Genomic DNA, 17,631 nt, shown 5'->3' on the forward strand with positions numbered 1-17,631 from the left:
CTTATCAGAACGCAACTGTTAAGCCACCCCATCTCTGCATCAAATGGAGAGAGAGAGAGAGAGAGAGAGAGAGATTGGAGTGAGTACCTGATGACTGTTCTTTGTCTTTGGTTGCTTGGATCTTGTGAAGAAGGATGATGGCATCGAAGCTGTGTCTGAGAACGGGCACTGTGTTACACATGGGCCTGCAATTGGAAGCCCAAGACAAGATCAATGGGAGACCTTGGCGGCCCGGATGCGCATCTTAAAGGTGTGCGATCAAGTGTCTGCACGTATTTTAAAGTGATAACATATGAATGTTATTTTTATTATTTCTAACAATAATTGATGACTATAATAATATTAGAATTTTTTAAATACATAATTATTAAATTACCTAAAATGTTTTTCTGTAATCATAGAGTTTTCAATCCACTGTATTTTTTTTCTCTATTTTTGCCACATTAGGCTTTCTTTCTTTTTTTTTTTTGTTGTTGCTATTTTCATCAGAAAATTCGATTTTAGTATTTATTAGGTCTACCATATCATGAAAAAATAATCAATCTTAAAAGGAATCTGTGGGTTATATGCATAAGTCATCACTTAAAAAAGAAGTCAACGCTGTGTAATCTCATTTCCAGTGATGATGTCATGGAAATGTGGGTTGTATCCATTAATTTCATGTTGGTTTTGTTATCTAAACAGTGTGGGTTGTATCCATTAATTTCACTTTGCCTGTGCTAATCTTGCTAGTTATTCTACAATAACAATGAAAAAGTTTGAGGCTTGAATGTACCCTCATTGTTACATTATCTGCATGCATTCTTTCTTTACTTCTAAACATCATGTAGTTAGCTCACTTACAGGACTGTATATTCTACAACTTTGGACATTTTTACTTGGAGAATAGTAGATTGGAAACATGAGGAACAATAAGTGTATCCATCTCATTGTACTCCTTACATCATAGCTTGTGACTGTTTTGAGGATCACTTGTTCTCTTGTGCTTCTTTAATCACACTCATTTTTGGGATACAATTCTTTTTTACATTGAATTTTGGATCAAAGTGTTACTGATGTCATAGGCCCTTTGTAGATAATTCTTTAAGCCTCCAATGTCATTAATTCTGCCTTCAGATTTACCACATATTTGAGACATGTTCTCCTTCTACTTGTTGGAGTTTGTTTTCTCCCATTCTTCATGCAGTCAAATACCTGCAAAAATTCATAATCATTGGGTGGGAAATTTTCTTGCTACCTGAAAAGGGAAAATACTTTATTTGCCTTTCTTCTTGTCATATTATGGTTGATTTCTTGTCATATCTAGAAATTGATCTTACTGGATTGTGTTTTTGCACCCTGATCTCCACTCCCAAACTTAAAAAAGTTGGAAATTTTCTATTGATCTTTTGAAATATTCTTGTGGTTGGTCATAATGCCACAAAAGTGGAACTTTATTCTTTATGCCTTTGGCAAATGTGCAGGATATCTGTGACTTTTGTTGATAAGGATGGTGAGGAAAAGGTTATCAAGGTTCTTGTTGGAATGTCAATGCTCATGAGAATGACATTGACATTCTAAGACAATAGTGTTGCATGTGCAGAATATGTATCCATACATGTGTTCCTTTTTTCTGGTGACAATTATCTCTACTATAGCTATTATTATTATTATTATTATGTGGCACAGGTCTCTATGATGACATTACATTCATCTACTAGACCTTTTGCCACTTTTCATAGCATGTATCAGATGAATACATTATAATGACAATTAACTTTGTTGCTGATGGATATGTACCAAACATTAGAGTTTTGCTACTCTTGCTGCTTCTTGGCAACAATCCTAATTCCCTTTCCTGCACAGAATCTTTCTTCCTTTCCACTAATAAAAATTGACTTTTTAGTGCCTAATTGCTCATTTCTAACAGAGCAAGGCATTCTTTCTTCATGACAGTGGAGGTGACTCTATTTAGTTCTCATCTTATGCCTTTTGTATGGCCATGATCCAATTTTTTTTATGTCTGAGAAACAAAAAAGAGGATTTTTTTTTTCCCCTAGTGAAATTTGGCTCGATGAACTTTTCTTTCGCCTTGTACTCCGAAGTGCATTGATGTGGTGTGCTTTTGTAGGCTTCTGAGCAATCAGCAGCTTATGAGGATGTGATATGTGTCAATAGCCTGACAAATATGGTATCAGATGGCGTGTGATTAGTATCACTTCCGTCGTATGCTTCTCCAACACAACAATGGGTTTGATTCCACCGGGGCATGCACTTCTATCATGATGATAGAATGGCAAGCGCAGCTGTGAAGAGGTGTTATGCAGAGTTGTGAGGAGTCTCCTGTACTTGTTACTCTTGCAACAGATGAAGGGGGTGGTTGATGAGCTCCACTGCTGAGGATAATGGAGGCTTCACCTCTTTGCAGCAGTGTATGATGGGTAAGACTTCTGGAGCAATTAGGCTCACTATATATGCTTGATTGACATGAGAGTCATCGTGCCAATGCACAAAATCTGGTCATTAATCTCGTCAGTATCGCAGGGCAAGACTGCATGTGGCTTCTGTACCTCAACATGACACACTGCGCCAGGCACTGGTTGGTGTGGGCTGCACATGAAACACATACACAAGTGAGTAATTAGCACTTATTGCTTGCTTCTTAGCTGTGTCTGATTCAGCTGCTCTTGGTTGGATGCTCTTTATCCAACATCGTGTATCATTCTACGGCATCATATGTACTAGTTCTTGTGATGTTCGTACTTTCTCTCATTTCTTTTTACCAACATCATTAGACCAGTTTGAGATGACAGTCATATGAGACTTCAGGATCTCTTGGTCCCAAAGTTGCTGCATCAATGCCTGGTATTTGCTCCACCACGGATCAAGCCGAGATTTATCTTGTTTGTCATGATCTTGAAAGCCAAGGTCACCAAATTGCATGTTGAATACATTCTAATGAACATCCTGCTCCTTCCTGACTCATTTTACCTCTGAACTCTGATAAATCTATTATTTTTTTTCTTCCTTTTTCTCTGTTTTTGTCTGATATCGTGTCTGGTCCTTGAAGATCATGTGGTACCAATGGCCCCCTTGAGATGCTCCCACCTTTTTTTATTAATCGAGTTACCAATAAGCAAAGGACATAGACAGTGAGCATCAAGTAATTCCTGGAACACAAGAAAGATGTTCACTGCTCTTAGTTCTTAGAGGTCTTTTGCTGAGTGCAACCAATGTGTTTTGAGAACCCAAAGTATATTTCTTCTACTAAAAAAGATACCTTTATTGTGCAGCATATAGTCTAATTCTCATGGTCTTTTTCTACCTTTGCGTCTAAAGTGTATTTTTCTACTTGATGCAGCATTAAAATTCCACCTTCAAGCCTGTTTCATCAGAGACTCTGAAACAGGCTGTTCTTGTGATGATGGTGCAGGTGCACTTCTTTTTTCTCTTACTTTTCAGGTTCCACTTGCATCAACTTGGCAGTTGCTTCTTTGAAGTGTCTCAGTTTCTTACACTCGATGTAATCGTCTGTTTTATCCATCCATAATTATTGTCATGCTTGACTTGCTTTATGGAGTTCTATGTAGGATATATCTGACATGCACTGTGGTTATGTGAAACAAAAACAGCAGTAAAAATCAGCTACTACCTTCTTGGAATCTCCTTTCACTCTCTTCACTCTTAGCATATCGGAGAGACAATGAGAATGGTGATCTTGACAGAGATCATCTCAAAAAGGACCATGATTGAATCCGAATTATTATTATAGCTTGAACAATCAAAATCATACTTGTCAGTAGCTAAGTCAAAATTTTATTTACAGCACTTTTTAATTTCAGTGATTGCTTGCATTTAGAACCTGACATACTACAGATTCGATGATCATTTTGTGATCCTAAAGGACAAACATATGGAGAATAAATTGTTGTTCACATCTCGGATCCCAGAGATTTTGTAGTGTAACCCTATACTTCCACAGCACTGGGAAGTTCATGTGCCTCACTTGTAACACCACACACAGATCACCAAACACAATCTGATTCTCCAGACATAACTATGTTTCTTTGAATTTGTTTAGACGAATTCACATGTCTACTGACAGTCAATTAGGGAAGAAATTATCTAGAAAAATCTGAATTATTCAGATGTGTGTTGCCTAATCAGCAGCATCAGTATAAAATGCCTTCAGTGGGCACTTGTTTACTAAGAAATTGATCAACTCCGAGCTTTGATCATAGAAGATTGTGCTTTATTATAAACCAGTTGCCTAATTATATTCTCCACATCAAAAAGTTCACATCAGATTATTAGTTTCCATGACATGCCCTGGTACAAATTGTCCCCAGCTTTTAGCTTGCAAGTGGATCCTCATCAGTGGCCTGTTTCACTGTTTGGTGATGCAGGTTCCCTAAAAGGGTGAATTATTTTTGTGATGATGCCAGGACTCACCCTCTATCATCCTTTTCATCATAATTAAAACTTGTAATCTGTTCTCATAGAGTATGGTCTAAATGTACACTACTAAGCTGCTTATGATATGGTTTGTAAGCTGCCATCATCACCCACCCAACAAGGTTAGATGGGGATATCTACAATCATGTCAATGTTATGTTAAAGGTGAGGTAGGACAAGAATGGGATCCATAGACTTCGCCATCTTTTTCCTTCCTTCCCATGAACAATTATTTTCCGAAAGAGACAGACCGAGTTGGGTGGCCTATCACTATTTGAGTGGGTTGATTAATCAATTAGAACCCAAATAATTACTCGCTGCACACGCCATTAGTTGCTTTTACTCGAGTGGATTTTGATGGGAACTTATGAACCTTCAACTAGTAGCAAGCATTGAGAAACAAAAACTTAGATTTAGTAGACGGATGAACACAAAAAACACCAATTTTGATTTGTTGAATTCGACAAAAGCATATCCTTGGCATTAAATCATGCCTTGTGGGGTTGGTGACATGATTCAATTATTAGCCACCAAAAGTTGTTGATCAATGTGAAATTTAGATGCGACTTTGATGACGCATTTGACATCACCAACCAAACAAAAGACGAGCCTTTTTTTTTCTCGCCCAAATCTTTAATGTTTCCAAGCGCAGGATTTACTACTTCGAATTCCATTTCTACCCTCGAATTAAGGGGAGCTTCATTGCAGCAGTAGAGGGCAAAAATGTAACTTCATTTGTAGATAATTTTATACATTTTAAGAATTTCTTTCGTTAATTCCCGTTTTACCCCCCTACGGCCTCCGGCGCAAACGCCTCCCGGCCGTCGCCGTCAACCCGCCGTCGCGTCCGTCCCACAGCTTGACCACGCTGCCGTCGAGCGCCGTCATGTCCTGGTACCGGTACCACCCCAAGTCCCCCCTCCTTTGGACGACCGCCCACTCCAAGCCGCAGCCACCGCCGCTCCAAGGCGCCGTCACTCGTCGATCGACGTCGCTGACGCTGTCAACGTCCTCCTCCTCTCCCTCCCCCAAGCCGTCGCCACGGGCGCAGTCCTCGTACAGACTGTCGGTCGAGGCGGCGTAGTACGCCATGAACCGAGACTTCGGGGTGCTGGCCTCCTCCGCGTGACAGCTCGCCCTCCACGCAGCGGCAGCGGCCTCTTTCCCCACCGGCGTTTGCGACTTGGGCGGGCAGACGGGCAGGCTGGGCACGGGAGGGGGAGGAGGAGAGGTGGGGGTCGGGGGGTCGGGTTTGGAGCCGACAATCCTGATGCCCCAGAGGCCGAGGGCGGCGGCGGCGGCGGCGGCGGCGAGGAGGACCAGGCAGGCCCAGTCCGATCTGGCTGCCGCCGCGGCCGCGGGGAGGGAGTAGAGGCGGAAGGCGATGGCGTCGAGTGGCACCTCGAGCAGGTCCATCACGGAAAGAAGAGGAAGCGCAGCAGTTGGTGAGTGAGCGACGGTGGTGGGTTAGGAAAAGGAGTGTGGAAATATATACATATATAAAGGGCACTGGAGATGAATTCTGGGCCGTAGGATGGGAGAGGGATCGGGGTGGAAGATGCCGGGAGAATCGAATCGAGAGCGGGAGATGCCGCGGTAGATACTCTCACTACGGTTTCATCGTATACACGTGGACGGCTTCTATCGTCCGATGTCACGTTCGACTCCGATCGCTGTTTTGGTGATCAAATCTTTTCTCCTGGTTCGGATCGGGAGCCCGCGGGACGCACACACACCACGGTCTCTAGGTACACGTGGACGGTTAGGATCGTTTGAGACACGGTTATCCTCCGGTACACGTGGACGCATGCGGTCGTCACTGGCCATGGTTTCTCCGTCGCAGGTGTTCGACCCGAAGTGCGATTATATTGAGTTCCTACTCGTTCGATGAACCCTAATTTTGAAGCCTCCGTTTTGATCGGACCTTCCAATCTCACACTTTCTTTCTTCTCCCTGTCCTCTCCGTCTCTTTCTTCTCTGCCTCTTAATTCCTCCGCCTGCACAACACCCGACGTAGATCGATAGAGAGAGCTACAAATAGAAAGGGAGAGGACGAAATGGGAGAGGAGGTCAAGAACTACGACGCGCTTACCGGAATGAAAGACGAGAGAGCAGCCGAGAAGAAGGCAGAGAGGGCGGCCCCGTCGATACCTTCCTCCTCCATGGCGATCGACATCTCCCTCCCTCTCGACCAGATGAAGCCCCGCGTCGTGTCAGCTCTCCTCCCATCTTCTTGATTTTTTACGTTTTCTTTGAATTTTACCCCCCTTGCTGGCATTTTAGAGAATTTGCTTTGTTCAGGCTTGTTATTTCTCGTGTGTGGCTTTGGGCATTGGTGAATTCATGTGAATGACGTGGCTCCTTTGAGACTTAGGTAAACAGGGAAACGGCCCATCTGCTTGCAGAAGTATGACTGTGTACCCGAGACCGGCATTGGCAGGAGCCTGGTGCATTGGCCGTGTGTTGGAAGTATTGAACGTTTCTGGCAGTTTGTTCGAGCTTCTGACCGGCTGAGCTTGGTCAGCTAGAGAGTTAGCTGCTTGCGGATGTCACCATGTTGCCATATGTCTAATTTCAATGTTGGAAATCACATAAATGAATTTATGGATCTGTATTGAAAAGATTCCCCTTTTTCTCTAGATAAGGTTAATTTGGACAGACTGAAGCCCAACAATGTTGTTCGTAGTACATATTGTTGAATAAATAGAAAAATGTTGTGACACTCAAAATAGAAAGCGTGAAGCAGGAGATTATGATTCTTATTTAGGAACTGATCTAAAAACCCTAACGCAGTGATCTATTAGTGCAGAGGCGGAGAAAAAAGTCTGGAAGAACTATGTTACTGTGTTTCTGACTGACGGGGAAATGATCTGATGCTATATTACCTCAAAAAGATATCGAAGAGAAATATATACATAGACCATTATCTTAAGCCAAAAAGAAAAATTCTGCAGTTGAAACATGCTAATCTTGAACCTTCAGGTCTTTTTGTTATGAGCTTTGGGCCTTTATATCACTCCTTTAATGCTTCTTGTACTCCACTCTCCTCTTGACCTATATGCATTAGTCAAAGGATATGAAAATGTGGCTGTACGAAAAATAGCTGACTGGCTTTGGACTCCCAGTTACTTCATTTGTCTAAGTTTTGTTTTGCTTTATGTGGTTTTTTTTAAAAAATCATATTTTGATATTATATCTCTCATTTTCCCTCGTTGTCACGTATTTAGCTAGTTTTGCCTAAGTCGTACAGCACATTTGTATGTCCGTCTGCAAATGTTAGCCTCCCCGAAACCTCCTACGGTCCCTTAGGATCTACAAAAAAGAAAACGGGTTAGAAAAAACGTTTCACTTGGGATCCACAAGCAATTATTTCAGCAAATACTTTATAGCCAATGCAAATTACAAACATATTTCACAAGGTCTGAACGGTCACACAACAAAGGGTCCAAAATGGTCCACTATAGATCAAAATCCTCATAAGTGCCCATATGACACAACCTTTGTTTACAAGCCTAAGATTGCCACCAAAACCAAAGAAAATGGGGTTGCTAAGCCTACTATCAGCCCTTTACATGCTGTGCAAAGCATGAACAAAACCGAAAGACACAAACATACATAAGCATTATATCAAACATTCTATTTATAGTTTTGTCCGTGACACCATGAAGAGAACTTTTTGTTTTAATTTAGAATCATTAGATTGCCAAATTTTGTAAATAGTACTGTGAACTACTGATCTATTTTTTCTTATGGATATTGTTCTCCAATAACAAGAACTTAGTCTATTGATCATGAACCTATTTTTCTTAAATATTTGTCCTATGTTTTTTTTATGTAAATCTTTTGAGTGTTAGAGTTGTTTCCATAGAGAATTGCTTGGTTTACAGAAAAAGAACCTGTGCAACTTTTTGGTAATACTTATGTTTCTGATTCCAAATATTTACTTCTGAACAATTTCAAAATTTTGCTAATTATGTGACTTCCTTTTATTATGATGTACCATGACAGCACCTTCCTTCACATTTGGCTGAAATTTTTCAAAGGATATGCTGATATTCTTATTTCGTTATGTTTTTATTTCTTAGAGATCTATGCAAGGATTTGTTTAAGAGGTGGTCATCTCTTGATGAATCTTGTTTCTCAATTGAGACAGTTTCCGGTGGTATCACAAATCTTTGTAAGTTCTGGTTAAACTTTATACCTTTTCTTGTTATCTTCTCATTTTTCCCAATTGTTTGTTGCATTTGTTGGGTTGCAGTCAGTTGACAGTGAACTAGTGTTGAACAGACTGTTGCATTCAACCTTGTGTAAGCCTTGCATATGTCAGCATAAAATTAGAACATTGAAAACCAATCTTTCTATGAGCTTTTTTTTTTCTTTACATTTGTCTGATATTCTCTGCGTACCTTATAAGATTTGATTCATTAACAAAATTTCATCATTTAATGCCATAACACTTGCAATTCTTGCAGTGCTGAAGGTCTCTGTAAGAGACGACCGTGGAAACAGTGATTCTCTGACTGTTAGATTGTATGGCCCAAATACAGATTTGGTGATTGATCGCAAAAGAGAGTTGCAGGTTGTGTTCAAAAACTTGAGTCTAATAATATCAAGCAAGATAACATAACATAAACCTCTTGAAAGAGGTATAATATAGCAAGTAAACTAAGATTCATTTTATACTAAATTTAACATCTGTAGTCATGTGAATGTGATTTCTTTCTTGATGAAGTTAAATGTGTCAGTGATCAGACTTTTGTTCCAGATAATATACTTATGCCATCTTCTCTATTTTTATTATGTCATGTGCATGCATTATGGTTATGTATGGTTTACAAATTAACACCAATTTCACAGAACTGGTTCTGACCATTTGGTTGGACCATGTTAACTGTTGGTTGGTTTGGTCCATATAAGAAAAAAAGCTCATTAAAAAAAAAAAAAAAACTGGTGCAAACTTTTTGAAACTGATGATTGAACTGGTGACCCATCAAACCAGGAACTGTTCTTAGTAGGACCAAAAATGGCACGAACTGAATGTTCTGTTGGTCATGAAATGATGCTTGTTGTCGAGACTAGTTGATCTCGTTTCATATATAAACCACAATTGCCATTCCTAGCACATTGCAGCACCTTGCCATCCTTTGATCTTCCTTCACCATGCTCTTGCATCTAATGCTCTTCTTTTCCTTCTCTCCATGTAGTGTTTCCTCTGCTTGTGATCTAATCCTGTGGCTGTTTCATTCCAAATATTTCGTTAATTAATATAGTATGAAACTTTTCATGGCCACTGATAATGCCTAGGTGATGAGAGGGAGGAAGGAAGCAATAGCTGTATCAAGGCTCCAAGTGGAGAAAAGAGAAATTTCAAAGTGGGAGAATATGGGATGTTCATGCTGCAGGAGTTGATGCTGGATATACAGCCTTCATTGGAGTCAGTGGAGACATAGAAAATGGTATAAGTTACAGTAGGTCTTTATATGCTGGAGGGACATCAGACTTGCATATTTGTGCTTGGCGGGATGTCGCAACTAATGAGATTTTAGTTGAGTATGTCAATTACTGACGGAAAACTATTTCAAACCCCTACTTTGGCATGGAATTTGTGTTGCACTATTTCCACTAAGACCAACTTTTTCATATGTATGCATCTATCTATTTCTTTTTCCTCCCTTAGAGGCTTATTTCAAGAAGTCTTATCATGTTTTCTATGTAATTTGATTGTTTCCGTCAAACTTGGATTGAAACTTCATAATTTACTTCCTGTCCAATGTTTATTAAAATTATTGATCTTGCTGGAGCCACATTTTGATGTTTTCTTTCCTAAATCATTAGTCCACCATTGTTGAATTTATTTTGGCACTTGAACCTAGAACCTTCAATCTTAGGGGAATCGTTATTGCAATTCAGTGTTTATTTTCAATAAAATAGTGTGATATTGTTCTCTTGCTGAACCATATCCAGTGAGGGAACAATGATCACCTGTAAAATGAACTTTCAATAATACTTTTTTGATACAATCTGTTCCTACGTGTTATTATTTGCATTATAAACACGAAAGTCAAGAACTTTTCAAAGTTTTTCTAGCTTAAAAATATTTGCTATGCACCGTATTCCGATTGCATGTACTCACCTCTATTCACCATCATGTTTAGGCCCTACCACATCTATCGGCTGCAGGATTTGGTGCAAAGTTGCTAGGGATATTTGGGAATGGCATGGTTCAATCTTTCATTGATGCTCGTACACTTTCACCATCAGGTAAGCATATACTTTGTTCATTCTTCTAACAATAAACCCACAATAAGTAAGATGCTGATAGCTTCTTTGGTTAACATACTGTTTAACCACTACTTTCAAATAACAATGTTTCTTCTTGATCATGTTTGTGCAAGCTTTTGCTAGACTTACCCACTACCAAGCACTCGTGGTGTCTTTGTCAGATACTGACATTTGCTGGATGGTTCCTGACACTTGTGGGGGAGCTCAAGATGTATTATAAATCTACTTTTTGCCTTTTTTTAATGTATTTTATGTACATGTGCATGTCCGTGATTCATGGCCTGCTAAAGTTGACCAAACAGAGTAATAACAGAAAAGCAATCGACGGGAGAAAGAGATTGTGAATACTAGAAGAACAAAGTAGATGTTAAATTTAGTCATGATACAACTAGGATGTAGGCTAAAAGTGATGGCAGTCTTGTTTAGCTTCTTTTGTATTCCTTAAGATTGAAAAGAATGAGTCTTATCTGTAAAGTTAGATACTTGCTGAGTTGTTCGTTTGTTTGCTATAGCATTATAACTTTTATTAGTTAGTTAACCCTGCTTATTGTTGCTCTCACAACCTGTCTTACATTTTCTGATATAAACCGTGGTAGTAATGATGTTAATGTTCTAGACATTACCTTTCCTCCAGATACCCACCTTGCTTCATGCTTTGTCGTCTGCTCAGAGACTTGTATAATTGTGTACTGAAAATGTCTTTTTTTTATTTCTTTTTTTGAATACTTCAAATTTCTGGCATCATGTTTTTGCTGACACAAACTTAGTTATTGGTTTTCAGATATGAGCGATCCTAAAATAGCTTTCAAGATAGCTAGGCAACTTCGTCAATTCCATAAAGTGGCAATACCAGGTTCTAAAGAACCACATCTGTGGAATGATATATTCAAGTTTCTTGACGAAGGTGGCAGATTTTGCTCTTGCTCTTTATATTGATCAATATTGAAAACTGTTCCTTGGGCACCACATTATTTTTGGCATTGTTATGCAAATTTTCTAGAATCATCATGTTGACTTCCTTCTGATCCTGAATAAGAACATTGCTTGCAGCTGCGGCATTAAAGATTGAAGATAGTGCAAAGCAAGCGACATATGAATCAATCTCATTCCAAGAAATCCAGGCTGAAATTAATGAACTGAAGGTACTCTGATTAGTTGGTTGTTTTTATTTCAAGAAACTACACTTTTGAACAAACAGTCTGGTAAAAAAGCTACAGCTTTTATGAGAAGTAAATTTATGATAGTTGCTCAAGTAACTGACTGCTTTACCAGCATTTTTTGGTTTCTAAGGACGTGAATCTTGTTATAATAATAAGAACTTTTTCACTTGAGATCTGCCAACAGGATCTGACTGATCTTCTTAATGCCCCTGTTGTCTTTGCCCACAATGATTTGCTCTCTGGGAATCTGATGCTAAATGACAAAGAAGGTGAATTTTATGGCATCCCACAACATGCCTTTGGTTTCTCTAGAATCTTGATACTAATTTACCTTTTTGGTGTCAAATGCCTCACAACTCTAGGGAGACTCTACTTCATTGATTTTGAGTATGGATCATACAGCTATAGAGGCTATGACATTGCAAACCACTTTAATGAATATGCAGGCTTTGACTGTGACTACAGCTTGTATGTTGCCGTTCCCTAATTCTTCAATTGAATTCTCTGCTTAATATTGATATGAAATAATGTTGACTTTGCTGGTTATGTATTGTAACAGATATCCAGATAAAGATGCACAATATCATTTCTTCAGGAGTTATTTAGAATCTGATAAACCACATGAGGTATATAAACTTGATGGTATAATTTTGCATTTATCAGCAGCATATTTGTGTTATCATTAAAATTCATGATTAAGTTTGTATGATTAGTGGAGATATTATTTTAAGAAGGATAACATTTTCATGCTTCATTTTGCTAAAAACTATGAAATACATTGAACATGATAAGAAGCTTTGGCTTTGACTTGTCTCATCTCGTATAACATAATTTATATCTGTATGTTTATGTTCGTATGACTTCATGCTGTATGCTAAATTCCCTTCACATGTCTCCAAAGTGTAAAATGATGTTCTTGTAGGTTTTGTTGTCATTTTGCTTATTCATTTAATGAAATTTAAATCAAAATAATTTTTGATCAGTTGTATTGTTTTGCAATGGTCTTTGCTAGATTTTGCAAGACCTAGATTTAGGCAATGATTTAGATTGATAAAAAAGAAGGCTGTGGCCTTGATCAAATTTCTGTAGTTAAGATAAAATAAATTTATTCTGAGCTTGGAAGGTGATGGTGATTAGTAAAGATAAAATGAAAAAAGGTGAATAAAGTCATATGGAGCATGGAACAACTGAAAATTGAAGAACAACTTAAATATGAGTAGTGGTGTAAGTGAGCAAACTTGAATGAATAGGCCCTTCTTTAAGTCCTACACAACCAAAGAAGGGAGTTGCTTTTGTTTGATTGAGTTGGACAAGAACTCATGCTTGGGTTGACTGAATCCTGGCAAGTTTAAGTTGGTTTTATTTGAGCTTGGACAATGGGTTGGTCATGCAGTGGAGGTATCCACAGTGGAAGACAAGGGCCCAATGGCAGGCAAATTAGGTGGAGTTGGAGGTAGGGATAGCAGAGGAGGGAGTGTCTGCTCAGATGCAAGCTGTAAGGGTAGTATCAATGCCTCAAGAAATAGAATAGGAGATGTTGTGAGGTGGGAATACGAGTTAGGATTTCGAATCCTTTTTGTTACATAAGCTGTTAGACCAAGGTAATGTTGTGATAAATCAGATTAATTAATACACATTAAAAAACATATATCCCAGCTCTTATGGATCTCAGCCTGAGCGAAGTAGGTTAATTTGGGATCTTCTCATAAAGCTGTTGAACGATAAAAGGGGCTTTGGGCTCAGCTTAAATCGTTTACATAATACATACAAGTTGGGTTTAGACTTAAAACAAGGCCTAGTCTGAGCTGTTCACAAACAGTGTACCAACTTACACCCCTAACTATGAAATGGAAGAGGTGCTATGTCACAAGAAATCAAATGGTGATTGAACCAGCAAATGAGGTTCAAGGTTCAGTAGTTCAGCCGAGGTTGAAAATGATAGATACATAACTAGTACTAATATACAATCACGTATACACTGTTTTGATCACATAAAAATTGATAAAGAATCAATTTAGAACTCAGCATACAAAAAAGAAATTCCCCGGATGAAATATGGTACTAACATGCATGTTCCATGTAAAAATAATTCATTCAAAGATTACTGTTTCTCTTCTCATAATTTTATCCTGCATTCCAAAGTCCACAGAGATAATTACTAGAGAACTAAGGATTTCGCAATTGTTAGTGACTGTTTTTAAGGATTGAGAAAGAGAGTGATTCATTGTGCAGTGAAAATTTCTTCTCTAGTCATGTTCATGGACATAGGAGTGCATAAATCTGTGTCATCTTTTTTTTCCTTCTTTGCCTAAATATGGTGAAACTCCAACCGTCACGATACTCTGATGCTTACAGGTGTCCGACAAAGATCTTGAAGCCCTTTATATTGAAACAAATACGTTCAGGCTAGCATCACATATTTACTGGGCTCTGTGGGCTCTTATACAGGTACAAATGTTTTTATGTTAAACAAGGGTAACACTCAGGTTTTAAGGTTGACATCAACCATGGAGTTCTCTAACTTTCTTCTGAGATTTCTACAGGCAAAGGTATCACCGATCGACTTTGATTATCTCTCCTACTTCTTGCTTCGGTTCCACGAATACAAGAAACAAAAGGAAGGATGCTTCTCTCTGGCACAGAAATATCTTTCAAGATCCATCAGCTGCAGCAGCAGAAGAAACAGTTGCCCTCCATCAGAAGACTAGCATAATGAAAGCGGAGAGCATGCGGCCACCCTGCTTCCTTAGATATAGAACAATTCTTTCCCCCTTTGTTTCAGTAGTTAATTGAGTGTTGTGATTTCAGGGGGCATTTCACAGTCGCGGATTGCTTTCGATTCTTTTTTGCTTGTATCCAGAAGCAGAACATATTTTCTGGGAGTCGTGGCATGACAACAGTTGCTAATTATAGTGAAGGTTGTGATGGGATTGCGTATATTTCAATAAACGAGCTCTTAAGAGAAAGTACAGACAGCAATGCAACAGGAATTATACTGACTATTATATAATGCGAGAACTCGCGGTACTTAAAAATGTAGTTGTTCTTTCTACCGTGGGAATTCTTAGTACACCGACAGATTCCCTCTAATCATTGCTGCGCCACTGACTTTGGGTCGTTGATTTGTATTTTTAACTTCAAATCATTTATGATTTCTTTTAAGAATCCAAATAAATTTAAGATAAATATATTTCTTAAGAGAGTATGTATAAATATAATAATAAAATTAATTACTTAATTGGTTTTTGATGATTTGTTACTATTTTTGACGAGTAGTAAGTCATTGCTTTCTTTCTTTGTTGATACACAATCTTGACTTATTTTTATTTTAAATTTTTAATATTTATCGTAATAATATATTTGTTTTTAAGTGATTTTATTACATCATTATTATTAATAGATTCTTCTAAGTAATGTTTTAGTTATTCATGTACGATAAGTAAGTCATTATTTATATTTTACAAAGCATATAATTCTAATATTTTTTTTAATAACTCATTTTTAAGTTTAAAATTAGATGATTCTAGACCTTCATATTTAATAAAAAATGTATAAAATGTAGACATATAGTTGTCATGCTTATATTTTAATATATCAAATTTATTAATGTGTGAGACATGATCTTTTTCTAGTAAACTATATTTTTTATTTTTTTTTTAATTTATAATTATGAAATACTTTAAGTAATTCATCATGTGATAAACAAGTTTCAATTGAGTCAAATACCTCGTTGTTCAAAGTTGTTAAAACATAATTTATCATTTTTTTTTATTGATTTGTTCTTCCACTTTCGACTCACTTATTCATTCCATATTGCTTTAACTATTTTCTTCTTCTTTTAGGTTGATAATTTCATTTTGAATTGTGGACACTCAATTTTAAAATATCTCAAATTTTTATGCTCATAGCATGTAACTATATATTTTTTGAGCTCATTTTTATTTTTATCTTCACTTGTTAAATTTGTCTTATCATAAACTTTTTGAATATTTTGGTAAGAAATATTACGTCTTTATCGTCATCGCTTGATCTTTCGCTCGAGTTTTTTTGGATTTGATAGTAATATCCATTCATTTTTTTTTAGGAAGTTCTTCACTTTTTCATCATGTACTTTGTACGTCATTTTATATATCATCAAAGATCCTGAGTATTAGCTTTTTGAAAGAGATTTTAAGATCTTGCACATAAATTCAAGATTAGTATAATTTTTACCTAAGAACTTTTAATTCATTAATAACATCTATAAACGGGTGTACATGTCCCAATAGATTTATATAGCTTAATTTTAGATTTTTTTATTCTACTTGTATCTTTACGAGTAACTTAATATCTGTCATTTATATGACAATAGATTTATATGTCTTTGTTATAACTTTCTCACTTTTCAAGATAAAGAGATAATTTTCATATTATCCTTTTACACAAGATCTCTCACCTCCTGTAACTTAGAATGTTTTAAAAATTTCTTTCGTTTTGTACGATAAAACCAATTTCGGAAACTTGCTTAATTTGAAAACGTATTCGTAAACATGTTGAAAGCAGTAAGCAAGTAAGGAGGTTTGTAGTAAGATAAATTGCACAAAAGAAAAGACAAATCAGATTTTATAGTGGTTCAATTGTCGTGACCTATATCCACTCCGCCGATTCCTCTTCCATCGAGGCCATCAGCAACCACTATCGATCTTTCTTTAATTGGCGAAGATCAATTGTCAGCATATTAACTTTACCATGATATTTAATCTTCTGACATAATATTTGTTATTTTGGCATGATGCTTGAATCTTTAGTATAAAGTTTGATTTTCGATATGTTAACCCATCATCCGTCTTAACATCTAACTCTTGAAATGTTCAACTCTCTTGCTCAATGGTTCACCTTTCGATGATCCGAGTTAGTAATCAAAGTATTTTCTATATCATTTATCTTAATGACATATTAGTTCAATAAATTTATTAATTAATTTTATCATCAAAATTTAATATTCAACAAAAAGTTCTTGGAAAGGGTTGTTAGCTCATTTTCGAATATACAAATGGAGATAAGAAATTTTGTCAAAAAAAAAAAAATCCCAAAGTTCATGTTATAATTCTTGTGTTAAATTTGGGGGATTTTCCTAATATGAGATAAAAAAACAATACGAGTTATAGAAACTTTTCTATATAATTGAAGACTTGTGGGGTAGCTCAATAATTACTTATTATAAGAGCTTATGTACTTCCTTGATGTTAGCTTCTCTTAGATGATTCAAAATACCCTTCTCATTTTATTAGTAAATGATAATAACCTTTAGGTGTATTAGGTTATTTTCTAATAATATTATGAGTTCAAATTATTTTATGTTTACTTTTTCTTCCTAATGTTTAATTCTTAGGTTTCTTTAAGACACATCAACACTTAAATAAATTAATAAAATAATATTAATGATGTAAAGAGCCGAAGAAAAAAAGAAAAGAAAAGTATGATCGGATTATCGGTTCTGCGATCATTAATATTAAGATAATGATAACAATGACAGTAGGCATGAACACTAAGAGTTGATATTGGTGATAGAGTTTGGTCCATTAAAAATATGTCTGAAGTTGATTTTGGAGAAACGTTCCATTATTACAGAGACGAAAACAGATATCTAAAATGGGGGAACCTATCAAAGAGGTCCCCAAAAACAAGTCACAATCCCTATGCCAAATTTGAGAGATTTGCTTAATATGAGAAGAAAAATAATGTGAGTTATACAAACTTTCCTATACAATTAAAG

At 37.0% G+C, this 17,631-nt stretch overlaps 2 protein-coding genes across 2 annotated transcripts; one reads left to right on the forward strand and one right to left on the reverse strand.

The window, feature by feature from the left end:
• Nucleotides 1-5,021: 5,021 nt before the first annotated feature.
• Nucleotides 5,022-5,888, reverse strand: LOC103977814 (uncharacterized). Its single transcript, XM_009393443.3, has one exon. It carries the CDS (start codon nt 5,848-5,850, stop codon nt 5,227-5,229), a length of 624 nt encoding a protein of 207 aa, XP_009391718.2. The 5' UTR covers nt 5,851-5,888; the 3' UTR covers nt 5,022-5,226.
• A 384-nt stretch (nt 5,889-6,272) lies between these two features.
• LOC135632419 (probable ethanolamine kinase) lies at nt 6,273-14,801 on the forward strand. Its single transcript, XM_065140985.1, has 11 exons — nt 6,273-6,646; nt 8,520-8,611; nt 8,907-9,013; nt 10,590-10,695; nt 11,498-11,620; nt 11,767-11,858; nt 12,061-12,145; nt 12,239-12,344; nt 12,436-12,502; nt 14,232-14,324; nt 14,420-14,801. Exons 1-11 carry the CDS (start codon nt 6,492-6,494, stop codon nt 14,582-14,584), a joined length of 1,191 nt encoding a protein of 396 aa, XP_064997057.1. The 5' UTR covers nt 6,273-6,491; the 3' UTR covers nt 14,585-14,801.
• The last annotated feature ends 2,830 nt before the right edge of the window (nt 14,802-17,631 follow it).

The sequence above is a fragment of the Musa acuminata genome, chromosome BXJ3-3 (genome assembly GCF_036884655.1).
Source record: "Musa acuminata AAA Group cultivar baxijiao chromosome BXJ3-3, Cavendish_Baxijiao_AAA, whole genome shotgun sequence".
Lineage (NCBI taxonomy): Eukaryota > Viridiplantae > Streptophyta > Magnoliopsida > Zingiberales > Musaceae > Musa > Musa acuminata.

What these genes read in the sequence shown, in the direction of transcription:
- LOC103977814 (XM_009393443.3), bottom strand. Translation starts at nt 5,850, where the DNA reads ATGGACCTGCTCGAGGTGCCACTCGACGCCATCGCCTTCCGCCTCTAC.
- LOC135632419 (XM_065140985.1), top strand. Translation starts at nt 6,492, where the DNA reads ATGGGAGAGGAGGTCAAGAACTACGACGCGCTTACCGGAATGAAAGAC. An exon ending in TCGTACACTTTCACCATCAG is followed by an intron (nt 10,696 to 11,497) that starts GTAAGCATATAC and finishes ATTGGTTTTCAG; the next exon opens with ATATGAGCGATCCTAAAATA. An exon ending in TTTGACTGTGACTACAGCTT is followed by an intron (nt 12,345 to 12,435) that starts GTATGTTGCCGT and finishes GTATTGTAACAG; the next exon opens with ATATCCAGATAAAGATGCAC.